The sequence below is a fragment of the Haliotis rufescens genome, unplaced genomic scaffold (genome assembly GCF_023055435.1).
Source record: "Haliotis rufescens isolate VD_foot unplaced genomic scaffold, xgHalRufe1.0.p SCAF_3, whole genome shotgun sequence".
NCBI lineage: Eukaryota > Metazoa > Mollusca > Gastropoda > Lepetellida > Haliotidae > Haliotis > Haliotis rufescens.
Window position 1 is genome coordinate 17426226 of NW_025964001.1, and position 14849 is coordinate 17441074.

At 41.0% G+C, this 14849-nt stretch overlaps 1 protein-coding gene across 1 annotated transcript in view; it reads right to left on the minus strand.

Annotated features, from left to right (window-relative positions):
- The window catches only part of LOC124121400 (kelch-like protein 14), a 94747-nt gene that overhangs the window by 28496 nt on the left and 51402 nt on the right, over positions 1-14849 (minus strand). Inside the window, exons 2-3 of the mRNA XM_046484399.2 lie at positions 7632-8042; positions 1319-1505 (exon numbers count right to left, since the gene is read on the minus strand). Of these exons, the coding sequence (XP_046340355.1) occupies positions 1319-1505; positions 7632-8007 (563 nt within the window). The 5' untranslated portion in view covers positions 8008-8042. The remainder of the gene's footprint in view (positions 1-1318; positions 1506-7631; positions 8043-14849) is intronic.

Here is a 14849-nt window from a genome sequence, read left to right on the forward strand (position 1 = left end):
GTTTCCACGTTGTTTCAGTGTTGTTACCGTGTTGTTAACGTGTGGTTACCGTGTTGTTAACGTGCTGTTACAGTGTTGTTAACGTGTTGTTGCAGTGTTGTTAACGTGCTGTTGCAGTGTTGTTAACGTGTTGTTGCAGTGTTGTTAACGTGTTGTTGCAGTATTGTTTCCTTCACATGTCACAGTGGCGTTTCAGGGAGGATGTTGAAAATATTTTCTGAAATGAGCATGATGATCTTATTTCATTCAGCAGTCCTTTTAGCTCAATACGTTTAAGGGTAATCATCATATCGAACGCTGGTATATTGTGAAAATAAAAGCTAGTCCACAGAGAAATATGATTTATAATAGGCCAGTTTTAGACTGGCATCCCTGGGGAGGGGCAGAGGTAACGACGACGATGTGGTAGTTGTGGTGGAGGTAGTGTTAGTAGCAGCAACAGGAGCAGGGATGTAAGTGGTAGTAGCAGTGGCATCTGTAACAGCGGTGGTAGTAGTGTGTGTGGTTGCGTGTGGTTGTAGTAGTGGAAATGGTTGTAGTTGTAGTTGTAGTTTAGCAGAAGCTAAAGCTAGAGATGGATGCTGCAGTGGTGGTGGTTGTAGTTGTAGTTGTAAAAGTAGTAAAGGTTGTGGTGGTTGTTGAAGTAATAGTGGGTGTAGTTGCAGAAGAAGTAGTAGTGGTTGTGGAGTTTGTAGTTGTAGTAGTGGGTGTAGTTGTAGTTGTGGAACAAGTAGCAGCAATAATAAACGAGGTAGACGTAGTAGTGGTGGTAGTAAAAGAAATAGTTGTGGAGGTCGTTGTTGTAGAAGTTAGTGGTGGTTGTAGTTGTAGAAGTAGACGTGGTTGTGGCGGTTGTAGAAGTAGTGGTTGTAGTGCAGGAGGAGTAGTAGTATTGCGGTGGTTGTAGTTGCAAAAGTAGCAGTGGTCGTGGTTGTGGTTGTGGTTGTGGTTGTAGAAGTAGTAGTGGTTGTGGTGGTTGTAGAAGTAGTAGTGGTTGTAGTGGTTGCAGGAGAAGTAGTTGCAGAATAGCTCCAAAGTACTCCATGTTTGCTTCTCCAACCTCATACACACGCCACCTGCTTCCTGGCATGTTCTTGTCGTAAATCGAGAAGCCGATAGCTTGGGATAACTGACTTTGCTGTATCCCTGCGTCCCGACTCCCTGCTCTTGATATTAACCACTGGTTTCTGATTGCTTGATGACGTCACTGTCCATACATTACACTGTATCCAGCCGTTGTGTACGTATTACCTCTTGGCTTTGATATTTATCAGTCATTTGCCTTCTGTTTTTAATTCACATACTAAAGCATACTCACCAGAAAACATTTGAGCTTTGATGCTTCAGATTGCTTATCCCCCCGGAGACATACAAGCTGTCCCCCACGGAGCATGAGGCGTGGTCAGCCCGGGGGCGTGGCAGCCCCTTGACGTCATTCCATGTGTCTGTGCTTGGGTCGTAGCGCTCCACGGAATCAGTTATACGGCCTTTCTTAGTCTCTCCGCCTAAAACAATCCAGCAGTCAACTCAATAGTTTAACGGTCAATTCAAAAATTCAACAGTCAGTTTAACATTCTAACAGCAAATTAAACATGTACAGCTAAGGGTCATTACAATAACTTAACAATTCTACCACGGCTTTGAAACCTCGATTCTTATTTCAGGTTTCAAATCACAATAACCGCTGAGCGATTGAGTGAATGGTGTTTTATTGAATATGGCGGTGAGCGATTGGGTGAATGGTGTTTTATTGAATATGGCGGTGAGCGATTGAGTGAATGGTGTTTTATTGAATATTGTGGTGAGAGGTTGGGAGAATGGTGTTTTACTGAATATAGCGGTGAGCGATTGAGTGAATTGTGTTTTATTGAATATGGCGGTGAGCGATTTAGTGAATGGTGTGTTTTTTAATATTGCGGTGAGCGATGGAGTGAATGGTGTTTTATTGAATATGGCGGTGAGCGATTGAGTGAATGGTGTTTTATTGAATATGGCGGTGAGTTATTGGGTGAATTGTGTTTTTCTTGAATATGGTGGCGGCCGATTGAGCGAATGGTGTTTTATTGAATATGGCGGTGAGCGATTTAGTGAATTATGTTTTATTGAATATGTAGGTGAGATTGAAAGAATGGTGTGTTTTTTAATATTGCGGTGAGCGATTGAGTGAATGGTGTTTTATTGAATATGGCGTTTAGCGATTGAGTGAATGGTATTTTATTGAATATGGCGGTGAGCGATTGGGTGAATTATGTTTTATTAAATATGGTGGTGAGAGATTGAAAGAATGGTTTTTTTAATATGGCGGTGAGCGATTGAGTGAATGGTGTTTTATTGAATATGGCCGTGAGCGATTGGGTGAATGATGTTTTACTGAATATGGCGGTGAGCGATTGAGTGAATAGTGTGTTATTGAAAATGGCGGTGAGTGATTGAGTGAATGGTGTTTTACTGAATATGGCGGTGAACGAATGAATGAGTGGGGATTTATTGTATATGTTTGTGAGGGAATCGGGTTTTCTTGAAAATGGCGGTGCTCGATTGAGTGAACAGGGTTCCTTGAAATAATAGTGAGCGATTGAGCGAATAGAGTGTTTCTGAATATAGCGGGAGTGGGAGTGAGAATCCACGTCGTAGGGGTACGGTGACACCAATCAACCAAGTCACCGATCCTGACCACCCGCTCCAGAAAGTCGATTCTACGACCAGTATAGGTTACTGGGGACCTCTCCTAACCCGGAATCCCCCTGGGTTGACCATGTCAAATTAACTCTCTGCAGCTGAAGTTTTGTGACATACTCAATCTGTCAGCATCTTGGTATTGCGAACCATGTGATAAACTTCTAAATCAAATAATGATATCATGTTCCTCTGAATATTTATTTCACGTATATGTTTGTAAAAAATTAGTACATAAGTCTTATGGTTAAAGCGTTCGTTCGTGACGTCCAAGTTCGATTCCCAACATGGGTACAACGTATGAAAGAAATCGAGACATGATATTTCTGAAATATCGCCAAAGTGGCGTTAACTATATTGACGCACAGAAAAATTGTGACTTAATTATACATCTGCCAAATATCACAGATATGTACGTTACCTTTACATTGCAATAGGCTGCAGAAAACTTCCTAGTCACTCATATCGATCGTTGATTGGTTAAAATTCCTGTAAAATCTGTCTTCGTAAGTAAAATGTCAGGATTAGCATCATCAAGGAACCTCTTAGAGACCGAAAAAGGATTTATGTTTGTAATCAAACACTTATTTTTTCTTGATTCAGTTTCCAGTTTAATTTTAGCCGCTTTGACGTATGCGCTGCTCTTTCTAGCTTTTCTGTGAGTCATACAGCCTCACAGAAATGTAGGTGAAATCCATACATCATAGGAACCAGTGTTACTGTTACAATAGAATGAACATTTATTTCAAGTAAATTTTTATTTAATTATTATATAGGGTATTTATATCCGGCTCACGTGCTGGTAAGAGGTGTGTTGAGACGTGGTCAAAAACATGTGATGAGATGTGTGCTGAGTTATGTGGTGAAATGTGGTCAAAACCATGTGGTGATATGTGTGGCGAGAGGTGTTCAAACACATTTGGAGAGATATATGGTGATACGTGGGTCACAACATGTGGTGAGACGCGTCAAATGCAGGTGGTGAGCCGTGTGGTGAAACATGTGGTGAGACGTGGTCAAATGCAGGTGGTGAGATGTGTGGTGAGACGTGGTCAAATGCAGGTGGTGAAACATGTGGTGAGACGTGGTCAAATGCAGGTGGTGAGATGTGTGGTGAAACGTGGTCAAATGCAGGTGGTGAGATGTGTGGTGAAACGTGATGAGACGTGGTCAAATGCAGGTGGTGGGCCGTGTGGTGAAACATGTGGTGAGACGTGGTCAAATGCAGGTGGTGAGATGTGTGGTCAGACGTGGTCAAATGTAGGTGGTGAGATGTGTGGTGAAACGTGATGAGACGCGGTCAAATGCAGGTTGTGAGATGTGTTGTGAGACGTGGTCAAATGCATGTGGTGAAACATGTTGTGAGACGTGGTCAAATGCAGGTGGTGAGATGTGTGGTGAGACGTGGTCAAATGCATGTGGTGAAACATGTGGTGAGACGTGGTCAAATGCAGGTGGTGGGATGTGTGGTGAGACGCGGTCAAATGCAGGTGGTGAGATGTGTGGTGAGACGTGGTCAAATGCATGTGGTGAAACATGTGGTGAGACGTGGTCAAATGCAGGTGGTGAGATGTGTTGTGAGACGTGGTCAAATGCAGGTGGTGAGATGTGTTGTGAGACGTGGTCAAATGCATGTGGTGAAACATGTGAGGTGACGTGGTCAAATGCAGGTGGTGAGATGTGTTGTGAGACGTGGTCAAATGCATGTGGTGAAACATGTGGTGAAACGTGGTCAAATGCAGGTGGTGAGATGTGTAGTGAAACATGTGAGGTGACGTGGTCAAAAACATGTGAGATGTGTGGTGAAACCTGCTTAAATACATGTGGCTGGACGTGCATGGTCAAAACTATGTGTCGAGATGCACATACATAAGTGGTTCACATGTGAGTTTTAATTGATTTAAAGTAATGAAGCTCGTTCAGAATTTTTGGCAGGAAATAGACGTGCTTTGCAATTGGTTACAAGGTCTTGTCACAAGTTTTTGACACTCTTTGAAGTTTTAGAAGCGACGTTGGGACACTATTAACGAAAGCGTTTAAGAATGACACCATTTCATGAAAGATGTATATCCGGAAACGACATGGTTTATTTAAGTAACTCTTTTTTATACAGAAAAAGATAACTACACTAATAATATTAAAAACCACTGAAAATCTATCTAAACGCATGACCACTGATGATGATACATGACATCATACACAGTCTACCCGCTGGCTCCTCCCCATCAATTCAGAGAGATCAAATAAAATAAAATCAAGGTCCTCATATCAGTAGCTAATCCTAAATTTTCCAGCAAATCAAAAACGGCGTGAAAATTTGCTGAAAGGTTCTTTGGTTTTCGTAGCGTTTCTTTGAAAAATGGGCACCTCTTGAGGCAGTTAAGCAGAAAAACGCAATCAGATCAGCTGTGCTGACAGATTCCTGCTAACACTCAAATGAAGCGTCGCACGATAGCTTATGCCCCACGAAATTCCTACACATCCTCATCTCTCGGAGGAAATTAAAGTCTAAAAGGAATTTCCCCGAGTGAAATGTTGTGAGTGGTCGTCAATGCACTAAGAAGTGATTCAGGGTTTAGCGCGGCACAACGTTTCCATAAATTGAATGTTGAGGACAATATTCATAAATTATGCCCCTAAACATCTGCCATCATCCCCCGGGGACCATTAACCTTAGACCGGGGCAAACGGGTTTCCGGGCAGCGTTGGGTGAGCCTGGCAAACAGTCACTGGTAGAGAATCAGCAGCAAGCAATTATCATTAGATCCCGTTCGTAAACAAATTATTGTCCAGTAATGGTAGAGAATCTATTTAGAACCTATTACAAATCAAACTCGTCTTTATGAAAATAAAAGCCACAAACCCCTTTCCATATTCATAAGAAATCTCTGCCAAAAGCAGAGTCGATTATATGATTCCGACTTTTATTATCATGAGCATGCGTTTTTGAATCACTTTCAAACAGCTATGATATCTTCAATTGGTGTTTGAGAAATCTGTATTATGTGTACGTATGTGTGTACGTATGTTTGATATACACAAATTATATTAACATACTTATTAACTTACTTACATCCTCTGGGATTTTACTTACACGCGCTGTCATCGCCGTCTGTCTAAGAAGGCTTAGCTCTACGATTGTCGTAACCTACTTTGTTTACTTACAAACAACTGTCGATACTCTATTAACGCCTTAATTGCTTTTCGAAATTGGCCTTGAATTATTAACATTCAGCGTATATTAAATTTAATCAACTGGCTCGTCTCAATCAGGATCCCGTTATGTAGCGACAAAATAAAAGCTAAAAAATCCTTACGTTTCCATAACCATAGGATTAAGTGAGTGAGGTTGGTTTTAGGCCGCTTTTAGCAATATTCCAGCAATATCACGTCGGGGGAGACCAGAAATTGGATTCACATATTGTATCATGTAGGGAATCGAACCCGGGTCTTTGGCGCGACGAGCGAACGCTTTAACCGATAGGTTCCCCCACCGCCCCCATAATCATAGGAAATATCCATTATACCTTTAAGCCAACTACGCATATCACTACGACAATATGTTCACATGAGGGCACGGGTGGAGCTATCGTCCTAAGCGCCTTAATTCGCTGTGTTGAGTCCCTTGGGGGCGCCACACTCATATCGTCTGATAGCTAGTTCGAATCACAGATTTCCCTCGATTATTAATCTTAGTTTGTCACAACAGTACCCATGCGTGGGCGTCATCATAAACTGCCAGGCAAAAGAAAGGAAACACTTAAAAAAGAACTCGCCTAAATTGCGATCCCCCATGTTCCTTGAGCCATGTGCACGTCACCTGTTGTGGGATACTCATTGATGTGGTGCATGAAATATTGCCTATGATACCCCATCTTCCCAAGGCAAGTGACTTGACTGACAATCAAAGTCCAGTTTCCACCCTTGCCGAACTAGGCTGAAATTATGGATGCAGATTTCGGTCGATTGCAGGATTTGCCATGTGTACCGCTAACTCGGCCTTAACAGATATGTTCCAAATCTTTTCATGTTCTTAATCAAGGTGCTCACGTGATTTGAGGCACGTCGCGAAGTAAGACGCGTTTGATTACAATATAGATTTCGATTATCGATTAGATTGTCTTGGCTGGTGTCCGCCCTTTTGTTTGAAGCACATGCAAGTCATATGAAAGGTGGAATCTGATTGGTCAATAGGGGGGACATAGAAGAGACGTAACTCGTCATTACCACTGGTGGCGCTAAGTCCGAGCCCAGAAATTCCTACCTAGTTCGGCAAGGATGGAAACTGGACTTTCACAGTCAGTTAACTCCCTTGCCTCGGGAAGACGATGATTCCCGTATCATATACATCACCATCGCATAACCATTACTCGTTTGTTTCATTTTTAGCCACCACCAAGCATGGGTGTATACTAGTTTAGTTGTCAATCCAACATGACACAGCTCGATGACGCTTACCACTGTTCCAATACCAGGAGCAAGGGTATGGTGCTAGACTAACATTTAGTCTCTGAAATCTTATATTACACAATATCCTTCTTGACTCTAAAAATTTTTTTTTTTCCCCTATGTTGATTTCAGAGTGTTGAATAGAGCTAGCTTGAGCTGGCTAGACTTGCTTTTGTATGCGTTTCTAGATTATTATTTTTTCCTAAAATAAATATATTCCACGGTCATGGTGAATAGAGCTAGCTTGAGCTGGCTAGACTTGCTTTTGTATGGTATTCTAGAATATTATTTTTTCATAAAATAAATATATTCCACGGTCATGGTGCAGGACTATTATGGTGCTAACAGGCCAAAATTTGTAATCAGGGAGAATCTTGGCTGGAACCCAGCGCCCACGGAACGTGGTTCGATCGATGGATGCAACATCAGACCATGGGGCCTTCCCGACTCAAATGATGAACATATTCTCCCGTGGATTGTGCGACGGCATTAAAAAACATTCTTACCTATAACGTAAACATGGCTGCCAACCACTTCCGCCGAGAAGCGACACCTAGGACTCTTCATGGGACATAACTTTTCCCAGACGTTGGTAGAGGGGTCGAACCTACTGACATCAGCTACATGTTTGCCAGTCTCCCAGTCTTTACCGCCCAGGATGTACAGGCAGTTGTCGAGCACGACAACTCGGTAGCTGCAGATGCCTTTGACGGCGTTCATGGTGAAGACGTTCATCTTGGGAAAGATATGAGACGGATGCTTGGGATCGACCATGAAATAATTGACTCGGGGACTTCCGGAGGCTTTATCAAACAGGAAGAGGAAGTCGTAGGCCTGCGAGATCTCAGAAGGAGGCTCGTCTTTGACCTCCAAGTCCTTCATGATGAGATCGAGGAAATTGGTTGGGTTTTTTCTTTCTGAAATTAATACGAACATATTTTTAAACATATATATTTATGTAACATTTTCTGTAAAAAATAAACGTCTTGACTATAGAGACGATTGATTTTCTTGAGCGACATACGTAGACAAAATGTGCCTAGCATGCGTGGTGACGATCAAACAACCTATGTAGGCACAACGAACTCGCTGGCTCTTCGGGTGTTCTTAAACCGTAAAACACTGGTTGTATCGTGAAACATTGTTCACGTTTCAAGCAAAGTTCCTAATTTCATTATCGTTTTTCAAGAGTGTATGGGTCCAAGTCGGTTTCGTTTTCACCATACACGTGTAAGAAAGAAAAATGTAGACTTTTCATATGACTAAAAGAGCATTAATCGAGTTCCAGAAAGAACAGTTTGCCATGTTTCATGTTACAAGAAAATAAATAAATAAATTTTCTCGCAGGTTCCATATTTTGGCGGCAATGGTCATTCTCGCTTCCTGCACCCCTTATTGCTTGTAGACCGCGACAGTTTACTAATCAGGGCGTGTTAAAGATAGCTATAGCAATGTTTATTGCAAGAAAATGTTAGGAAGGATGTTTTGGCGCCGATTTTAGCAATATTCCAGCAGCTCACAGCGGGTGACACGTGTAAATGGGCTTAACACACTGTACTCTTGTTGAGAATCGAACCCGGGTCTTCGGTGTGATGAGCAAGTGCTTTAACCACTGTGCTACCCCATCCCCCTGACCGAGTTCATCCCTGAACGTGGGCGTCCCGGTTGACAGAAAGGTGGTGTGTGTTGCGTAGTGCATGCTTTGCATGAACGCCTGTTAAGTATTTGGCTAGTATAATAGTTTAAATTTGACGACTCTACATTATGTTTTATAATTATTAATTAATCCTCTTTAAAGCTGGGATATCATCGGATTCGCCACGTTCATTGTTTCACAAAAGACTATATTTTGCATTTTATCCAAACTACACTGAATTTATTGTTGTGTCTACCTGTCAATCCTAATTTTAGATGATGTCTAACCTCTACTGGATTGCAACAGTTTGTTATGACTGTAATTGTAAACTTGTCTGGACAGAAACATAGACTGTAATTATCAGCAGCCATTGCGAGACTTAGAAATAGTAGGGTATATTCAGTCCTTGTCTCTGTCTCGCAGTCCCTGAATCATATTATATTCCCCTGTGTCCAACCCTTATTGTTATGCTATTGCCCGAAATGAATCAAGTCTAGATTTTCCCAGTTTCCTAGTTACCTCCACAGAGCGATAGCATTAGCTGAATATTTTGAGTTAGGAAATTTTATTTCCAATTTTGGGAATGTTAACTGACATTTGTTGCAGAGTTGGGGTCCAATATCGCCCTCTTAGCCGGTCTAGGTATATCCCTGGTATATCAGTCATATCATGAGGTGTCTTCTGAGTAGGTGACTGAGTTTGGTTTACCGCCGCTTTGAAGAGTATTTCCCTATGTGATACAGGTCCAGGTAGATTACCACTTTGGTGAACTGTAGGAAAACGTTGATGTTGCTGACAAACACAGAAACAGAGCCTTGACTCTGGCATTCGAACCTTGCATTTCTTGCAGGCCCAAGGTATGGAAGTCTGCATTCGTCTTATTCAAACAACCATTATAATTGCTTTTCATCTGTTTTCATCTGCCAGCTATATCCATTAGAATTATGGCAATAACATTTGAACATCTGAATTTCATAATCCACGTGTTGTGTTTTCATTATTTATTTTTATCATTTTTATCAACTTTAATTAAAGTGCAGAATATTATTCCAAAAACATGAAAACGCCATGACTCACGCAGCACTAAAACAGATGGCCTCCTTTAGAACGCACGTGAAATAATTTCAATTTACTTTACCGAATTTTGCACCTAACATTCACGTTTCATCAAAGTCATCCGCCATTACCCGTGGTAAAGAGACAATTGTTCGGGAGAGAAAAATCGATAGCGATGATTGTGACGAACTTTGTCAACTGTTGCGGCTTATGGATACATGCGCTCGGCGTGCGTTGGGGAGGTATCCCACCCTCTTTCTTCCCCGTGTCTACAACATCCCAGAGACTAATTGCCTAGGTGTAACCATCTCTTGTATTCATTATTGATGGTTTAAGAAAAACGAAGCTTGTGCAATTAACTTATGAGTCATCTGGTAACAAAGACTTGCCTCCCTGTGTTGCTGCCAGGCATTCTACGGGACCATGTTAAAACAAACGAAATCAGGTGAAAAAATGATCGTCTTTGTTTGTTGTTTGACAATTCAGGTATGGATACGTGTAGCAGAAAGAGTCTTGTTTGAGAAACTCCGTGACGAAGATTAAAACAGGATGGCGGCGAGATAGGGTTATGTTTTGTCAGAAAGCAGTCCACGTGTTTGACAAAGTCTTTTCAGCGAAAGCTGGTTGGGGAATAACGGTGAATAGGGATAAATCTGGATTGGTTTATTATCGAAGGATTTAATTACAGGTAGAGATAAAGCAAGTTGTTAGGGTAATGTGACTCATATGCAGGTAATCTTGGGAGCAGGCGTGGCGAGATTACAATGGCTTTTACGTGTGTTATTTTTTTCGGGTTTTTTTTCAATTAAATATTCTTTTCAAATTGTCGGTTACTACATTCGATGACGCACTAAGGATTGTGATGTTTGGCAGCATATACTGATTGATTATCTTCTAACTGGCAATGACATTGATAAGCTGAGGTTATAATCACAAACACATCTTGCACCATTATACCGTTCTTGATATGTGATGATCATGATTGATTATCAGTGTACGACTTGTACATGTTTTGCTATTATTCTAATCACTTTATCGTCATTATCATCATGATTATAACATTGTATACTGTACAATTACAGTTTTGAAGATAACGACGATGATAATGATGATGATGATGATGATGATTGATTGATGATGATGATGATGATGATGATGATGATGATGATGATGATGATGATGATCGTTTATCGTTTTTGTCCTTTTTATGACAACAGTCAATTGTGTGAACAGTTGCTCATAATTCAGATTTTGTTACTGGTATGTTGATGAAATTAATAATGATGGAGACGACGAAGAACATTGCGGTGACACTGCTGCTATTGTTGTTGCTGCTGCTGATGATGATCGCGATGTATATGACGATCATGACACTAGTTATGTTTACTGTCTTGATTAACGGAGTGCATTCACCAACGATCATAAGCAACAAACCGTTCATTTAATTACGTCTATTATATACAGTTCAGACTTTCAAAATCCGTCGCTTCAAAAATATTTCATTAACTAAATCATCGCCATTGTAGCTGTGCAAAGTGCAAATCCGACGGCGATTAGTCGAACTTGCATGTACATGTATTAGAAATAAACAATATTTGGGGTGCATATCACCCGTTCACAAAGACGACATTAGCCTAGATTTAACTTAACACCATTAGTATACATAAGTGATATACTTAAGCTCGATGAGTCATAGAACCCCCCCCCCCCCCCCCCCCCCCATACCCCTCCGTCTTTCCTCATGCCCTTCAGCCACGACCTCCCTGACACGTACAATGTCAGTGTTTGTTGACACCAACTGATATACAAGGAAACGTTCAAGGAAAGGGCAATCGCGCACATAGGTAAGGTAAACAGTCTGGGTCAAATCGACGTAACTACCAACCAATCAGAAACCAGTTATCGGGTTTTCCCCTTGTCGATGTGTGTCTATAAATAGCTTCAGGGAAGCCAGCTTGAAGATGATGTCATCCTTGCCCCGATAATGAGTTTGAGGCTGACATTTTGTCAACAAACATATAAGCTCGTGCTGGTGACATGCATTTTGGGTCACACGACTATTGGCAAGTAAATAGACACGAAAAAAGATATATGTCTAAATTTGTTGATAGTCACGTTCAGTGCCCACACGAAACGCAGGTTACTATAGCAACCGATTGAACAACAGCAGGCTGTGTGGTTTAGTTGTTTGTGTTTTTTGTATGTGCATAAAATTGACAGTTATTCTGCAGCGTTTTGCAATGATATTAAAGAGTGTTAAGTTACTGACTACTTAGCAAATCTGCTGGATTCATCCTGGATGAGGAAGTGTATTACTTGCATATGCAAGTAAGGGTAAAGGAATTTAACCCTTTTCACATCACGGTTTAATCAGATGAATATAAATGCAGTGATATTGATGCATGTCAGTTTAATACTGTTTGACAACCAATGAATACAAATGTCATCGCTCGGTAGTCAAGGACCTTGCATTGATGCGGTTTAAGAAGCAGCGCACACCCAAGGACTGAAATTGAGAGCTTGCCATGACACTAAACAGAGGCAGATACCATACACGTAATATTTACATAATATTATTGAACATAAACACGAAAATTAGGCACCAGGGGGTCATGCTTCTTCGTTGAGGGGGGCAGGCGTGTCAATATCACTGATGCACTGATGATGTTATTGACAGTTCGTGTGAATTGCACGTGAAACATTTACAGATGTAGTTTGAAGATTTCTGTTAACTATGCGTCATTTATTGTGAAAAACACCTGAGGAACAACGGCATCTGGCGAAGGTGAAACTAGGTCTTACTACGTCATCCCAACCAGTCCACACTGGCTCAGACTGACTGCTCCTCGCCACAAGCAGGCCAAATCAGGTTCGCAGATTGTCAACACGGTGTTGACGCAAAGCGTACCCCTCATAAAAAATCTGCTGCAGCGTTTTTATCGTTATAAATATTTCTTTCATATTGTTTGAACTTGTACAAACAATGCAGATTAAATCCACAACCTGTTGTTTCCTACTGAGATTAATCTGCAAATGATTGCATTTTACTACCAATAAAATAAATTTGTATGTTTTTTTATTTGCATGTTAAATCAGCCTCTAAATTTAGCATATCACATCATTTTGCAATAAATCGATTTGGCATGATTTTCTGTGTCATTGCCCGTGGGAACGGCATGGGGTTTTAAAGCCATACAAAACACACGCTGCGAAAAATTGCATATGAAGCCACTCTTCAAATATGATTGGTGCTTTATAGCTTGTATGTAGCATTTAATTGGGTTATAAATCTTGGAATTGCCATCTGTTTGCGTTATGGAAAATGATAATCATAATAAGGCACGTACGGGAGTGGGTGACGTCGTTTTCTATACTTAGATTATTTATCGATTAGTTAGGTCGGTCTGTGTTTTAGCTTGTGCGGGAGTTCTACTTGATTAGGCAGGCTAGTGAGGGAGGGAGAGAGGGGACTGTAGTCAGCGACATTCACTCATCTCATACACGATCAATTAGGATAACTGTACTTGATCATTGTGATATGGGAGCTCCTCGGTTTTACGAGAGAGACATAGATTGTGTTATGTTACGGTGAACGTAGTTGTGAAGTCTCGAAACTACTAAACGTAAAACCTTTACCAGGGACCATTTAAATGTTCAACAACACTGTGCAGATCATGGTCGTATGTTTGCTGGTCGATTGCATTAAACAGTTGTACAAATTGATTTATAGTCGTATGTTGTTTTACAGAGGGGATGCATTAAACATTTGTACAAATTGATTTATGGTCGTATGTTGTTTTACAGAGGGGGTGCATTAAGCAGTTGTACACATTGATTTATGGTCGTATGTTGTTTTACAGAGGGGGTGCATTAAGCAGTTGTACACATTGATTTATGGTCGTATGTTGTTTTACAGAGGGGGTGCATTAAGCAGTTGTACACATTGATTTATGGTCGTATGTTGTTTTACAGAGGGTATGCATTAAACAGTTGGACAAATTGATTTATGGTCGTATGTTGTTTTACAGAGGGGGTGCATTAAGCAGTTGTACACATTGATTTATGGTCGTATGTTGTTTTACAGAGGGTATGCATTAAACAGTTGGACAAATTGATTTATGGTCGTATGTTGTTTTACAGAGGGTATGCATTAAACATTTGTACAAATTGATTTATGGTCGTATGTTGTTTTACAGAGGGGGTGCATTATGTATGTAGGTGCGTGCGTGTGTGTGTACGTGTGTGTGTTCGTGTGTGTGTGTGTGTGTGTGTGTGTGTGTGTGTGTGTGTGTTCGTGTGTGTGTGTGTGTTCGTGTGTGTGTGTGTGTGTGTGTGTGTGTACGTGTGTGTGTGTGTGTGTGTGTGTGTGTGTACGTGTGTGTGTGTGTGTGTGTGTGTGTGTGTACGTGTACGTGTGTGTGTGTGTGTGTGTGTGTTCGTGTGTGTGTGTGTGTGTGTGTTCGTGTGTACGTGTGCGTGTGTGTGTTCGTGTGTTCGTGTGTGTGTGTACGTGTGACAATACACAGGGGAAAGAAGGTACATGAAGGTAGGTTGTAGCTGAAATATACAAAGCTTGAGTACCAGACGTCGTTTGATAACATTCTACATCAGATGTCGATTATCTTGTTCGGGAATATTACCATGTTTGTTTTATCAACAATATTAATAGTAAATTATTCACAAGATTAAAGCGACAAAACCCTTTCCATGATCATAATAATTCCACTGTACAATTCCAAGTATACCATGATCATGCGTTTATGACTCGCTATGAAATAGTTATAATACCAGGTGTTCGCGAAAAGGTGAGCGTAATCTGTCCCACCGTCGTAAACACATGCAAAGGCAAGTCAATTGTTCACCTGAACTAACATGGGAACATATGCTACAAGTCAAAATAGAGAATTGCATTGGACATCATTTTTTGTCACTGAAGTGTCACATTTGGAAATGTCCTCCACATGTCTAACATAAAATAAACTTTAAAAGCCTTGTAACCATTTGTATTCTTGATCAAACAACTTTTGATCAA